Genomic DNA, 16,424 nt, shown 5'->3' on the forward strand with positions numbered 1-16,424 from the left:
CTGCTACCTACCCACTCCTTTTTGCCTTTATTGAAATGTGTGCTTAGAGATCCAGCATCTATATAGCTTTCTTCCAAGTATTTTATCCATAAGTGTCTCATCATTCATTGGCAAAATCTTTCTAAAACTGCTTTTGATTTTAACTAGATATCCCTGTATTCACTCGTTTGTTCAATAAATACTTATTTAGCTCCTACCCCATGGATAACTGTTGGTGCAAACAGAACTTACTGTCAGTGGACAGCGTTTTATTCTGTATGTCCCATACCCTGGGATGCTATTGCTGTTCATTCCACATGTCTCAATGCTACAGATTCTTCAGGGTCTAAAAGTCCATCCAATTTGTTCCCAAGACAGGAGTCTAATGTTCCTAAATATTTTGCACATCAGATCCATTCAAAATCTTGCTTTAAAAGAATTGTTAAAAATAGATTTGGGAGCTTGTTAAAAATAGATTTCGGAGCATTAAATCCCTGTGATCTGATAAACACAGATGATTCTCAAATGATCAATCAGCGGTGTTCAGATTTATCATATTCCTATCTTATATGTAATTGATTTGATCATGATAATAGTGGGAGCATTAAAAATGAACTTTTACAGAACTGAGCATACCAGGGACAGGTGGGGGATGGGGAAAAAGATGTGACTGGAAGACAATGGTGGAAAAGGAGGTTTGAGTAGTTTATATGCATGTAACCCTATCGTTAGATCACAGCGCTTCAAATTTGAAATGATTCTTTTGTATTAGGTGTTACAATTTAAAAGAATTTAAAAAATATTGTTGTATTTTCTGTTAGCATTCATATGAAATAGCTGTTCAGCTATTTTGGGTTACTTCTATTTCATATTTTTGGTTATATGCATTTGATAGATGAACCAACAATTTTAAACAGGTGACATGATTAGTTTCTATGAAGCAGGTACAGACTTGGATCTAAACTACAGTAAGACATGATTGTAGCACTAATTTTGTTATTACTGAACCTCTAGAGTAGCATTTACCTGTTTATGTGTTTATTCCTGTCACATCATTTTATATTTAAGGTTCTTTGCAGCAGGAATTGTATCCCATACTATCTGTACACCTAAAATAGCTAACGTAGATCTTTTGCACAAATACTAAGAGTGTACTTATTGCTTTGGCATATATTTTACTGAAAGAAGTATCTATGAATTTGTCCTAGTATATGAAACATAAGAGGAGTTCTAAACCTCACCTCGGTACCTAATTTTATTATGGTTATTCCCTACGAAAGTTTCCCGTCTTTGGAGTTACCTTCTAAGTCCAATTCCAGAGTCTGAAGGGAACGTGCTTTTGTAATAACAACATGTCCTTGTGTTTTCATTGTTTTTGAATGATACACTGGGTATAATATTTCATGGTGCCCTCCTGCCCCCTAACCTGCCTTCTCTGCTGGATCTATTTGGAATTTCTTACAGGGGTGCCCGCCTCTCTTAGCTGGTGCTGGAATGCAGAGGATGCTGTGGCCTTCGTTTCCCACAGAGGCCCCCTCTTCATCTGGACCATCTCAGGCCCAAACAGCGGTGTGTCTGTGCACAAGGAGGCTCATAGCTTCTTGTCTGACATCTGCATGTTCAGATGGCACCCTCAGAAAAAGGGGAAAGTCGTGTTTGGACATATTGATGGAAGTCTATCAATTTTTCAACCAGGTAAGAATTCAATAAGAACTTTGACATTTTATTTTTCTGAATGTATATAATCTCTTACCTTGGAAGTATAAAGTGACATGTTGAACTTCTAAATTTTAATATAATAGCTAAGCAAATATGACCTAACATTTTGCTGCTTGCAAAAAAAAGTATTTTATGGTAATTTTTACTTATAAAGCTTTATACTTTTGAGTTCCTGTGCACATTATATGTTGAGTTCATAAATATCAGTTCCATAATTTTACTTTCCAAAGTCATTTTTTCAAAAATTTCTGCACATTTCCTAAGAAAATGATCTAAATTTCAGAGGATATATAGCTGTGACATGAAAACAGTTTTTCAAGTAAGAGGGAAAATTATTTTGGAGTAATTTCAGTAGTCTTCATATATTCCAGTGGTATATATCACAAGATACATTATATTAAGCTTATGTCAAACTAATTGGGTGAAAAAATATAAATTAACAGTAAAAAATGTGAAGATTCAAATAAATCCCTAGGAAATGTTTTTTCTAATGTTTAGTAGCACTGTCTGTAGCACTGTCCTCCCATTGTTCATCAATTTGCTCGAGCAGCCACCAGTAACCTCTCCATTGTGAGACTTGTTGTTACTGTTTTTGGCATATCGAATACGCCACGGGGAGCTTGCCAGGTTCTGCCATGAAGGCGGGATATTCTCGGTGTCTTGCCGGGCTCCCCAAGAGGAGTTTAGTAAAAAGGCTTTATATACATAAACCATCTGATTAGGGTCATTTTATCTTAAATGCACTTTAAACAAGACCTATTTATTTATTTTAAACAAGACCTATTTATTTATTTTTAAATTTTCATTTAATATTTTTAATTTTGGAGCCACAGTTGGTGGTGTTCAGGGATCAATCCTGGTAGAGATTATTATTGTATTAGCCTGGCAAGCTACCGAGAGTATCCCGCCTGGGACCCAAGCATTGATTTCCTCCACCTCATTGACCGAATGTCACAAGTGCCCTCCCCCCGACCCCAACCCTCACAGCATTGCTTTTAAACCGTGTCTCAGATAGGTAGATGTAGATATACTTCTTCACTCTTCTCTGCTTTTCTGCATTTCCTCTCTTTTGATGTGAGTACTTAAACGTGGACGAGTTTCCTCTCTTTGTTTTAGAGTTGGATGGGGAGAACCAGAGTTTGCTTTTTGCTTCCTTGAAAATAATTATTCCATCTTCTGCATGGGACACAGACTGCTTTATCATCCTGAAGGCTCGGTCCTAGTGGGCTCATGTCATCCCATTCATCTGCAAATTCCCTTTTCCCAAAAGGGGCACATTCATGGACCAGGGGTTAGAACTTGAGCATCTTCGTGAAGGTAGAGTTCAACCAGTAAGAACCCAGCCTGAGTTTCTTGATCTCATTAGTTCCACGGGATTTTTAGCAAATTAATATGGGTGAAACATTTTAAGTGGTCTCTCTGACTATGTGATTTTTCTTTATATGTTTTACAGTAAGCTAATTTTTGGTATCTCAAGTAAACCCTGCTTTAAAATCTGATATTCCATTTTAAATTTGGGGTTGGAAACTTTGAAACTAATATAGTAAGCCCAGGTTTTTGTTGTGTGCTTCCCCCGCCCCTTTTTCTGACTAGTGACCTCCTTATTCTCTCAATTTATAAGCATCATAAATGGTTCTTTCTCTGTGTAACAATATAGAATTTATGTCCTAATATTTATGACTTAAACCAGTTTATTCCTGGTTCTCTTCGTATATTTGTGTATTTATATGTGTGCATTGGGTGGAGGGAGGACTCGGTTAAGTGGCCTAGCTCAGAACTTCAGAACCAAGAAGTTCTGAACTAGGGTGTGGGTCAGCAGGCCACTCTGAAGACTATACTTTCAAAATCGATTTTATTCTTTTATTTGAAGCACTGTGATTGGCAGTATGGTTAAGGATAGGGTTTCGCTTATACCATATTCTGACACCAACTTCTCCAACAAAATGTCCTCTTCTCTCAAAGTCAACACTTTGAGTCATAATGGGTTGTTTTACTTTTGGTAAGCACATCTCTATCTCTATACTATTGTAACACTGTGAAGGTTTTAGGTGACATTGTTATCTGTCTTATTTATCTCTTTTCTAATAGCTTTTGAGGAACAAAAATATTTAGGGTAGTAGCACTGTCTTGGCAAAGCAAAAGTAATTTCATATAATTTATTATTTGGAAAAAGTTTAATTTCTTTGTGTTCACATACAGTTATGAATTCTGCATACAAATCCCAGGTTTGTAATCCCCATACTATCAGAGATCAGTGTTCAGCGAGGAGAAAATTAATATAATTTTAATTTTTTCTCTGTTTTTGAGAATTTACTTGGTCATTTTCCTTCCTTCCTTCCTTCCTTCCTTCCTTCCTTCCTTCCTTCCTTCCTTCCTTCCTTCCTTCCTTCCTCCCTCCCTCCCTCCCTCCCTCACTCCCTCCCTTCCTTGCTTCCTTCCTTCCTTCTTTGTTTTTAAGCAACATTTTGTGGTACTCAGGGCTTACTCCTGGCTCTGTGCTCAGGGATCACTCTTGATAAGGCTCAGGGGACCATGTGTGTTACCAGGGATAAAACCCCAATTTGCTGCATGCAAGGGCAAGTATCCTATCTGCTCTATGATTTCTCCAGCTCCAGAATTTATTTTCTTTATATTTTAATAGGTAGCAAAAGCCAGAAACATGTCCTGAGACCTGAGTCACTTGAAGGGACCGAAGAAGAGGATCCAATTACAGCCTTGGAATGGGACCCATTATCCACTGATTATCTTCTTGTAGCTAATTTACACTTTGGAATTCGCCTCCTTGATTCAGAGTCACTTTACTGCATAACAACCTTTAATTTCCCCAGTGCAGCGGCTTCTGTCCAATGTTTGGCCTGGGTTCACAGTGCCCCTGGGATGTTTGTAACTGGTGGTAAGTACGCCCTCTTAGCTAAAGATTCTTCCCCTCCCCCTCCCCATTTGTTTTCTACTGTGCTCAGGGATCAGGCCTTAGGGACTTGTATGTGATAAGAATGAAACCTCAGTCAGCTATCTGCAACGCTAGCACCCTACCCACTGTACTATATTTCCAGTCTTACGCATGCATATATTCTCTGTGTCAGAAACCTCTTTACTGGTTCCTTGTGTAAAATGCATGCAACTCACCAATATTATATTTTATTATAGTAAATGTCAGTTGTTCTCTTTTCGGGCTGGAGCGATAGCACAGCAGTAGGGCATTTGCCTTGCAAGCCTCCGGCCCAGCAGAACTAGGTTCGATTCCTTCGCCCCTCTTGGAGAGCCTGAAAGCTACTGAGAGTATCTCACCTGCAGAGCAAAGCTATACCTGACATATAAGATATGCCAAACACAGTAACAACAAGTCTCACAATGGAGATGTTACTGGGCCCGCTCAAGCAAATCGATGAACAATGGGAGGACAGTGCTACAGTGCTACAGTTCTCTTTTCATTAAAATAATGACAAATATAAGGAAGGCTCATATTTTCATGTTTCTGGCAATAAATTGGAGCTCATCAAACATGTTTACACTTATGTTCATGTCTGTGTGTCATACATGTGGAAAAGACAGAGACAGTTCACTTTCAGAGATGTTAGGATAACCATGACAATGGCTAACCAGTAAAAGTTTGTGGTGAACGTGTGCTCTGTTAACCTCACTGATATTTTTACAGGCAGTAATTATGTCTCTCTAGTCAGCCTGGACATTTTACTCGTTGGCTGGACATGAGATTAAAATTCATCACCATAAATTGAAATGATGCAGCTTCATGGTTTTCTAATCATGAAAGAATAAGCAAAGCCAAAAATATGAAAAGTGACAGAGAATGGGAATATGAAAAACTTTTAAATAACTATTAGAAATTAAGTAGCCTCTTTGACCATTTACTTAATGTTAGAGAGTTCTTAAGGGAGAGTACTTTCAGCTACTGGACAAATACTTCCCATATTTGCTTAGTATAAAATAGAAGTCATAGTCCTGTCAACATTTTTAAAAGAAATCCTTTACTTCTTTATATTACACATGAATAAGATTTTTTATAAAAGTTATAGTACCTTGATTGCCTTTAATTTCATAGGATATGATTAGTGATAGACTTAGGAATTTTTAATATACCAATTGTTATTTTTGTTGAGATACATAGAACTCACTGCTTAAAAAATGTTTTGTTCAGTGGTTTTATATTCCTAAAGCTGCACAACCATCACCATTCTCTAATTCCAGAACTTTCCACCATGTCCTTGTCAGTTAACCCTCTGCCCATTATCAGTCACTCTATTAATCCTCTCCATGCCTCTTTTTCAGCATATATTCTGTGTGTACACATGAATTCTGTATACTCCTAGTTTGTATGAATGTTCTGTACATTTCATGTGAATGAAATCATTCAGTATATGGCCTTTTGTAACTGGCTTCTTTGAGTTGGCATACTTTTTTTAAGGATCATTCATATCAGATTATGTTTGAGTACATGGTTGCTTTAAACAGCTTCATAATATTACATTAGACAGATGTGCCAAACTTTTGTTTATCCACTGACAGAAGTTTCAGCAAACTTAATGCAATTTGTTTCCTCATTTTTTCTTTTGATAATCATGCTGTTATGAACATTTGTGGACAAATTTTAGTGTGGACAAATGTTTATATTTCTGTAGGTAATGGAGTATAATTGATGGGTTATTTGTTAATCATTTGAGACACTCAAAGAGTATTTTCTAAAGTAGTTTATTAAAAAGTATTTTTTGAAGGTTTGGGGCTTTATAATTGGCTTTTGCGTAGTATCTGCCTTCAAGTGAGCAAGAGGATTTATGAAGAATAAGAAATATTTAATATTGGGACAGTTTCTGTGGCAAGCCATTTCCTCTAATAAGTGTGTCACTTATAGAGTATTTTCTTGTGACAAAATTGTATTAGTGATCTATTAATGATTTTTGTGGGAGAAAAGCTGCTAAGAAAGCAATCTCACATCCCAAAAACTGGATCAGGGGACAGAGTGATAAAAGGGCAGATGGGGTGTTTGCCTTGCATGCAGCCAACCCGACTTTGATCCCATGTAGTCCTGAGCGTAGGATCTAATGTGGATGGTCCCTGAGCACAGAGCTAGAAGTAAGCCCTGAGCACTTCCAGCTGTGCCCCCTCCTCAGTAAAAAAAATAAAAACTGAAACAATAATGAAACCTATTTAAAGACTGGATATTTCAAACATGCCTTTGATTATATTGTTATACATTTTTTCCTGATTTAACTAGATTCTCAAGTGGGTGTCTTGCGCATTTGGAATGTTTCCAGAACAACACCTATTGACAATTTTAAATTAAAGAAAACAGGATTTCACTGCTTGCATGTACTCAGTTCTCCCCCAAGGAAAAAATGTAAGTAAAAATACCAAAATTTATTATTTTAAAATAGTATCTTTTATGCATTTCACTAAAACATACACATGATACGTGTATTTAAAAAGAAAAAATTTTTAAGTTGCCTCTGGGGACTGGAATAATAGTACAGCTGGTAGGGTACTTGCCTTAATTCCAACCTGGCAGTCCCTGGCACCCTACATATGGTCCCCAAGCACCACCCGGAGTGACCCCTGATCCAGGAGTAATCCCCAAACACCACCACGTTTGGCACCCAATCGAAATCAAACTAAAAAGTTTCCTCTGAAAATATCATGTTAAGGACAACCAGAGATCCATATAATACCTCACATTATATAATTGAACATATCCAAAACCTAGGTTAATTTTGTATGACATTCAAGGATAATAGATAATCTCAAAGTATCTGCATAGGAAAATGAAACAATGATATTGTTAAAAAATAGAAATTTTAGACAGTTTATTTCTTACACCTACTCATTCTAACTCTGTATGATTTATAACAAAATTATAACCTGTTATTCAAATGTCAGTAATATAAGTAACCTCATATTCAAAATAGAAGCACTGAAGCAAATATACCATGCTTGAACACAAATTGTAGATGTTCTACATTTTCCTGAGTTTTTATATGTTTCAAATATTACTCTTCATTGTGTCTATAAATAATAAAAAATAATATATACTTTACTTAATTCTGTTTTTTGGTGTTTGAGCAAAAGACTGGCTGTGCTCAGTGATTACTCCTGGCTCTGTGCTCAACCATCACTGCTGGCAGTGCTCAGGGAACCACAGGGGGTACCAAGGATCGAACCCCAGTTGCTGCATGCCAGACAAATACCTCACCTGCTGTCTTGTCTTTCTGGCCCCAATGACGAATACTTATGCCATCAAAAAGTCTGGAATTTTTGAGAAGGTTTAGAATGAAAATCATTCTTCTCTTTGTTTTGTTTGGGGGTCACACCTGATGGTGCTCAGGGGTTATGCCTGACTCTGTACTCAGGAATCAATCCTAGAGGAGCCTTATGGGATGCCGGGGATCTAACCCAGGTTGACCGTGTGCAAACCTTACATCTTGTACTTTGCTCAGGTATCAAGAATCATTCCTTTTTTTTCCCCTCTGAGCTAATTTTTTTTAATTAAATCACCATGAGATTCAGTTACAAGACTGTTCATGATCTGGTTTCAGTCATACAGTATTCCAACACCCATCCCTCCACCAGTGAAATTTCCCACCACCAACGCCCCCAGTTTCCCTCCCACCACTCCCCTCCTGCCCAACCTGTCTCTATGGCAGGTATTCTCCTTCTTTCTCCGAGATGACAGTTTTTATTTATTTATTTATTTATTTATTTATTTAGGTGTAGGGGGAAGGGTTACATCCATCGATGCTCGGGTTTACTCCTGGCTCTGCACTCAGGAATTATTTCTCATGGTGCTTGGGGGACCATATGGGATGCCAGGGATCAAACCCTGGTCGACTGCTTGCAAGACAAAGTTGCATCTTCATAAATTAAGGGTTGAGGTTTCATTCCAGCATATGGGAAACTCATGTGTATTTACTTATGCCCTGTTTACATTTTAGTTTCTCTCCACTGTCCGACCAAAAATCATTATACATCTTCAACAAGTGAGGCAGTTCCACCTCCGACTTTGACTCAGAACCAATCATTCTCCCTTCCCCCTGGCCATGCAGTTTGCTGTTTTTTGGATGGTGGAGTTGGACTTTATGATTTAGGAGCCAAGAAGTGGGATTTTCTTAGGGACTTGGTATGTCTTCTGGTAATTCTTTCTTTAATATATAATATTATTTAGTGTAACCCCAGAATGTTTTCTTTTGCTTTTCTCTGTGAAACTGGTTGAATATTTGTTTTCTTGAGGGCAGGATTGGGTCTGCTCCCAGATGGTCAGCTGGTTCTCAGGAGATCCTAGGCCCTTCCCTGTGATTCGCCACCAATCTGAGGTGCAATGCAAAGATCTGAGGATGTGATGTTGCTCAAGCTGTGTTGCAAGGGGTTACCAGAACCTCCCTGTGGGTGCCTGGGGGCCTCCTGGGCTGCATTTAGTGATGCTCGGGGACCATGTGGTACCAGGCATCAGATTGAACTGGAATATATGTATGAAATATGTATATTACATAAGTAGAATACATTAATATATTTTATTTATATAATCAATTTATTAATTTTAGCTTATTAATTATATTGATGTATTAATGTCATATAATTAGTATATGAATATCGGTCCATTGTATAATTCTATGTGACATATAATTATATGGGCTGGACAAATAGCACAGCGGGTAGGGCATTTGCCTTGCATGTGGCCGACCAGGCCGACCCAAGTTCAATTCCTCTGCCCCTCTCAGAAAGCCTGGCAAGCTACCGAGAGTATCTTGCCCACATGGCAAAGCCTGGCAAGCTACCCGTGGCGTATTCAATATGCCAAACACAGTAGCAACAAGTCTCACAATGTTACTGGGCCCGCTCAAGCAAATTGATGAACAACGGGAGGACAGTGACAGCGATTTAATTATATATAAAGTTCATTCTAATTTTAGAATACAGATTCTAAAATTCTACAGAATGATAATTCATATATATGTCTAGTGTCCAACCAAAAATCATGATAGATATTCAACTGGAATATTTGAAATATCCAACTAGAAACCAAATCATAATGCAAAAAGAGAAAGTATTCTAAATTCAGACTAAACATGCTAGGAAATTTTGGAAAAAGATTAATTACAACTCAAGAATTCAAGGCCATGATAGATTCTTTTCTCCCCTTGCTTTTTGGGCCACACCTGGCTGTGCTCAGGGCTTATTCCTTGCATGGCACTCGGGGATCACTCCTGGTAGGGCTTAGGAGACCATATAGGATGCTAGGGATTAAACCACATGTAAGGCAAATGCCCTATCCACTGTGTTATCACTCTGCCCCCATATACATTTTTCTTTTTTATGCCAAATTTGGGGTGTTTTTCTGGAGAGTATCTCAGATATTTTAAAGAAAGAAAATTTACATGTTTACAATAAGAGATTTTTCATTTGTTTTTTTCTTCATTATATTTATTCATTTTATTATAAGAATATACTCTAGTAATTCTGAATGGCTCATTGTTAATAAATTAATAGATCATCCTATGTGATAAATGATTAGAAAAGGTATTTTGACTTAAAATGAAAAGTAAGTTGTTTGCATATATGTATATTTAGTTGCTAATTTGAGGAACTATGGCTGAATAAATTCTTAGTCTGCATAAAATACAAAGTTACAAAAATGGGGGGAATTTTTAATTATATCTGTGATTCCAGTTCTGTGAGTTTTTTTTTTTCGTTTTTGGTCACACTTGGTGATGCACAGGGGTTACTCCTGGCTCTGTACTCAGGAATTACTCCTGGTTGTGCTCAGGGGATCATATGGGATTCTGGGAATCGAACCCGGGTCAGCCACATGCAAGGCAAATGCCCTACCTGCTGTGCTATCACTCCAGCCCCTGTGGGCTTTTTTCTATTTTCTATTTCTTTTTTCCTACTCTTCTTTTTCCTTGCTGTTTCCTGTAACAGAATACAAGACACCCAGTTTGCTTGAGTTCTAAAAGGACACTTCCTTTGCCCTACTTAAATGATCAATAAAGACATAAATCCAATTGACAAAGTGAGAGGGGGACATGTCTGTTTCTTTCTTGCCTGAACAATTTTGTATTAATGTTTGGTTAACCATATTAAGTGTATTATCCTGATTATATACAATGGCTTTTTAACAGAAAGCATGAATTTACCCCAGTAGTTGTGACAATCTTATGTTACATTCTTAGGGACACGTGGAAACAATCTTTGACTGCAAATTCAAACCTGATGATCCCAATATTTTAGCAACTGCTTCATTTGATGGCACCATCAAAGTTTGGGATATAAACACATTAACAGCCATATATACTTCCCCGGGTAATGAAGGAGTTATTTATTCTATTTCATGGGCTCCAGGTAAGAATTATTTTATTAAAATTGAGTGTATAGTTATATGAATTCACTATTTTTTTCACATGAATTATCTTTTTCCTCTCAGTGTAATTTTGCTTGAAGTGACTGTACAAGCAAATTTTTTTCAGCTCCATTTTTGTATGGTTTTAGGGATAGATTATGCTTGGTGCAGGCACTTGATTTGAGTCCTTCTACATGATGTAGCAATATTAAAAACCAGCACAAGAAGCTTGCATGATCATGAACAATATCGTTTTAGGAACATTTGTATAGATATGCTTTTAAAGGTATAATACATTTTACCTGATAAAATTTTTTCTTGAGTTTTTTCATAAAGGTAAAGGTAAAGGCCCTCCCGTTGATCGTCGATTTGCTCGAGCGGGCCCAGTAACGTCTCCATTGGAGACTTTGTTGTTACTGTGTCTGGCATATCGAATACTCTCGGTAGCTTGCCGGGCTCTCCGAGAGGGGTGGAGGAATCGAACTCGGGTTGGCCATGTTGGCCGCTTGTAAGGCGAACGCCCTACCGCTGTGCTATCGCTCCAGTTTTTTCATATGAATCAAAAATATATTACTTCCTAAACTTTTTAATACATATTTTTCTCTGCTGGATTATTATACATTCATGAGATATTGTAGATTATAGTACTTTCTACATTCATAAGACTGAGTATAGATTGTAATAGTTTGTGGTCATATAATTCTATAAAAATTCCAATATTTTCTCCATAAAAGTCCAGTAGCACTGCACTGCACTGCACTGTCCTCCCTCCCGTTGTTCATCAATTTGTTCGAGCGGGCCCAGTAACGTCTCCATTGGGAGACTTGTTACTGTGTTTGGCATATCAAATACGTCACGGGTAGCTTGCCAGGCTATGCTGTGCGGGCGAGACACTCTCTCTAGGTAGCTTGCCGGGCTCTCTGAGAAGGGTGGAGGAATCTAACCCGGGTCAGCTGGGCCAGCCGCGTGCAAGGCAAAGGCCCTACTGCTGTGCTATCACTCCAGCCCATAGAAGTCCAGTAGGGGTTATAAACAAAAATAAATCAAAAATTTTTATAATTATCTAGCTTGATAATAGATACATTTATCATAATATTCTTTCTTCATTGACATACATTTGATATTCTTCACTATAAAAATGGAGATTTACTTTGTGAATCTTATCTTTCTTTTTTCCAAAAAATGTTTTTTTGATAAAAATTGCATTTGTGTATAGAATTTACCATAATGTTTGACAATTTTTTTCCTAAGGTGATTTAAATTGTATTGCTGGTGCAACTTCCCGAAATGGTGCTTTCATTTGGGATGTTAAAAAGGGCAAGATGGTACAGCGGTTTAATGAGGTAAGACATATTTATCGCTAAATAACATTATAGCTTTCATTGTTTCTGCTTCCTAATGATTTACTTTATTAAAACATAGTTAATAGGAGTAGAGAGAGGTATTACAGCAGGTAGGATACTTGCCTTGCATGCAGCTGACCCAGGTTCAATCCTGAGCAACCCATATGGTCCCTGAGCCTTGTCAGGAGGAATTCCTTAGCGCAGAGCCAGGAGTAAGCCCTGAGTGTGTCACCAGGTGTCACCAAAAAAAAAAAATAATAATAAAAGTTAATCAGGGCAAGGAAGATGACTTGAATAGTAGGTTACATGCCTAGCAAGCTTGACACCCTGAAATCCATCTTTGCTTCCACACACCCCACACACAGCTTGCTGGTTGTCTGAGCATCGCTGGTATGACTGTACTCATTCCTCCTGCACCCCCAGTAACACTGGGTGGAACCCCAGTTAATCCAATTAATAGGGTAGTTAATATCCATGTGGTTCTGTGTTCTCAGAAAATAATCCAAGATAATTCACCTGCTAAAATGAATTCTGAAGAGTGTAACTTAGTGTGATGTATAGAAATTCACCCAACGAACACAAATGGTTCAAAGAAACTGAATCATCTTCCACAATATCATTTAGGAAAATATTGAATAATTAGAAGGGTAAATTCAGAACAATTCCCAGCTTACAAGAACTATTACTAATTAGCTATTGACAGAAGCAAAATAATTTTATTGCTGTGAACCTAATATTTCAACAATAAACTCCCCTCTTCCTATTTATAGTGGTACAGAACATCGTTTGACTTCTGCTTAACGTTTAACTTTTCATTCATTCATTCATCATCCTGTTATTCATCGATTGCCTCGAGCACGCCCCAGTAACGTCTCTTTCATCCTAGCCCCGAGATTATATTCAAGGCTCTTTAGGAGAATGAGACCCATCATTGTTACTGGTATTTGGCATATTTGGTACGCCACGGGGAGTTTGCCAGACTCTGCCCTGTGGGCAGGCTACATTCGATAGCCTGCAAGTTTGTCCAAAGTAGGAATGAGATACAGAGTTGCAGTAATATTTGGAAAACAAATGTTACCTCAATTTAGTATGTTAAATACAAGGTAAAAGGTAAAAGGTAAAGGCCCTCCCGTTGATCGTCGATTTGCTCGAGCGGGCCCAGTAACGTCTCCATTGGAGACTTTGTTGTTACTGTGTCTGGCATATCGGATACTCTCGGTAGCTTGCCGGGCTCTCCGAGAGGGGCGGAGGAATCGAACTCGGGTCGGCCATGTTGGCCGCTTGTAAGGCGAATGCCCTACCGCTGTGGCAGCGATGGCCGAGTGGTTAAATACAAATGAAGAGGAATATTATTAGAATCTCAGATTGTCTTATTATCCTGAAATTTCATTTATTGAAAATTATTGCTGTTGAAACTGATCAATATAAAACTTGCATGAAATATGTGTGTTTGAGGCTTTGAAATCCTATATAGTATTTATCTTTGTTAGGATCAGGCATCCTTAATATTTGGAGAGGGCTCTAAAGTAATACAGCAACTGTAGTATTTTGGAGGGACTCCCAAGAATGCTTACGAGGTTGAAGGCACCCACTGTTGAGTCTTGGCCAACCCAGTGGCAGTTCAATTCAGAGGCCTGTAGGCATGATATCAAGTCACCCCAATGGTCTTTTCAAGGCCAAGCCCAAGAATGCTGTCCAGGCACTAGGATTGGAGTTGTGGGGTCGGTGAAGGAAGCTCTGAAACCACACCCTATGATCGCAGGGGACTCAATGATGACCAGAATCAAACTCACTGTATTATCTCTGGGCCTCAGCAAGTGTAGTTTGAAGAAAACTTTACAAATTGCTAAAAAACACTTTTGTTCTCCAAGGGAAAATTTGGTGAAAGGTAAAAGGTAAAGGTAAAGGCCCTCCCGTTGATCGTCGATTTGCTCGAGCGGGCCCAGTAACGTCTCCATTGGAGACTTTGTTGTTACTGTGTCTGGCATATCGAATACTCTCGGTATTCGATATGCCAGAAAGGTGAAAGGTGGTAGTTAATATCCTTCCTTCTCTCTGCATAGCAGCAATACTCTCAGATAAGCAACACCCCAACCCTGCCTTCTGGCCTTCCCTATCACCAGGATAACACTCATTCCCTAATACTATTGAGAGTATTAAGGAGGAAGACAAGAAGAAACCTGAAAAGGAAACCTTCGACCTATTTTCATAGTCAAATACTCATTCCCTAATACTATTGAGAGTATTAAGGAGGAAGACAAGAAGAAACCTGAAAAGGAAACCTTCGACCTATTTTCATAGTCAAATACTCATTCCCTAATACTATTGAGAGTATTAAGGAGGAAGACAAGAAGAAACCTGAAAAGGAAACCTTCGACCTATTTTCATAGTCAAATACTCATTCCCTAATACTATTGAGAGTATTAAGGAGGAAGACAAGAAGAAACCTGAAAAGGAAACCTTTGACCTATTTTCAAATGCCTAATTTTTCCTGAGGTGTCACGTCTGTTGATTTCTTTAATGCCATCTTGTCTTGGCATTTTATGACTAAAGTATCTGCCCATGAGTACTAGCGGACACACTGCTAGTCCCAGCAGCCTTGTGTCTTAGCATCAAGGACATGTCTGCCATCGAGTCTTACCTTTCCAAACATTCCCTGCCGGACCTATGATCCATGTTCAATGGGTTCAATCTGTGACAATCAATAGGTAGAGAACTAATAGCTCCAGCTTGACTGAAATATTGACAGAGCTGTAAGGACGTTTCCTAGGAATTTCCTAGGAGCTAGCACAAAGCCCCTGCCCCCTAAATGGAATGAATAAAGAAACTCTTCACTTGCATTCATCTTTATAAATCATCACCTTGACCTCTGTAGAGGTTAAAAAAAAAGCAAGCTTGTGATTAAGGAAAGAAAGACTAAACATGATCTAATTTTACAAATAAGTTAGGAAGAAAATTTGCCTTATCTATGTCCACAAAAAGAAATAAAGCCACCCAATTTATGTCATAAATCTTGATTTTGTTTCTTAAGTGTGACAGTCTGACACTTTATTACAGTGTAGCTTTCTACAACTGACCCCCCAAAATGTCCGTTAGCATCACCAAACATGCGTAGAATGTTAACATGCATCCTAAGTGATGCTTAGAAGTAAATAAATAAGTAATGCTTAGAAGTATAAAAATAAGAGGAAAAAAGTAATGCTTAGAAGTGAATAAATAAGAAAAAAAGAGGTGAATTACTTCTTATTGATAGGTATTTTGAATTTTTTGAAGCATGGGAAAAATGGAATATTCTGCATTGCCTGGAGTCATAAAGATTCCAAGAGAATAGCAACGTGCAGTGGTGATGGCTTCTGGTAAGTGATATGACATTAAATTACATCAAAAAAAGATACACATCTATGGATATAATATGTGTTTGGTAATACTAATGTATCATGATAGCACTGAGATTCTGTTTATATAGCTCTATCAATTGTCATAGGTGTTACTTAAAAACCCGTGTAGATATGTTATGTTGCTACAATATGTCCATCATAAATAACACTGCAATATTATTTAAAAATAAACTCATTTACTTTATGAAGTGAAAATAGTACAGAATTTTAATTTAAAGACCGAATTGTATCAAAGAAACTTCAAGGACATTTTACAAATAAGTAATTTTCATCACCTTTCCCAGCGGATGGTGTTTAGACTGACAAGTTAATGAAGATTTAGCAAGTGCTGTCAAAATCTGTAGAAATTTGTTCATGGTTTTGTAGTAGTATTATTTGTGAAGTCACAGGCAGTCTTTGCAAGGAGGACTAAAATAATGCATATGAGAAATGCCTATTTAAGAAACTAATTAACTCCTCTCACCTTGCATATGTGCTTCAATGATTTGTTAAGTGTCAGAAACATGTAGCTTTGTAAGTAAAAACATATAAAAAGCTGCCTTTGAATAGGAAAAGGTTTTGATGAACTCATGCTATCATGTAACTATGGGTGTGGGCACATGACTCTAGGTGTGGACTCATGTTAAAGACACTCATTGTGAT

At 37.8% G+C, this 16,424-nt stretch overlaps 1 protein-coding gene and 1 non-coding gene across 3 annotated transcripts in view; one reads left to right on the plus strand and one right to left on the minus strand.

Annotated features, from left to right (window-relative positions):
- WDR17 (WD repeat domain 17) overlaps positions 1 to 16,424 on the plus strand; it is a 66,740-nt gene that overhangs the window by 13,670 nt on the left and 36,646 nt on the right. For both annotated transcript variants that reach the window (XM_056114004.1, XM_056114005.1), the window contains exons 4-10: positions 1,444 to 1,674; positions 4,340 to 4,591; positions 6,929 to 7,051; positions 8,640 to 8,824; positions 10,875 to 11,043; positions 12,293 to 12,384; positions 15,658 to 15,740. In XM_056114004.1, coding sequence (XP_055969979.1) covers positions 1,444 to 1,674; positions 4,340 to 4,591; positions 6,929 to 7,051; positions 8,640 to 8,824; positions 10,875 to 11,043; positions 12,293 to 12,384; positions 15,658 to 15,740 — 1,135 coding nt within the window. The remainder of the gene's footprint in view (positions 1 to 1,443; positions 1,675 to 4,339; positions 4,592 to 6,928; positions 7,052 to 8,639; positions 8,825 to 10,874; positions 11,044 to 12,292; positions 12,385 to 15,657; positions 15,741 to 16,424) is intronic.
- Positions 10,606 to 10,728, minus strand: LOC130023825 (small nucleolar RNA SNORA27). Its single transcript, XR_008792495.1, has one exon. It is a non-coding gene; the product is annotated as a small nucleolar RNA SNORA27 (small nucleolar RNA).

This window comes from Sorex fumeus, unplaced genomic scaffold (genome assembly GCF_029834395.1).
Source record: "Sorex fumeus unplaced genomic scaffold, SorFum_2.1 ptg000024l, whole genome shotgun sequence".
Lineage (NCBI taxonomy): Eukaryota > Metazoa > Chordata > Mammalia > Eulipotyphla > Soricidae > Sorex > Sorex fumeus.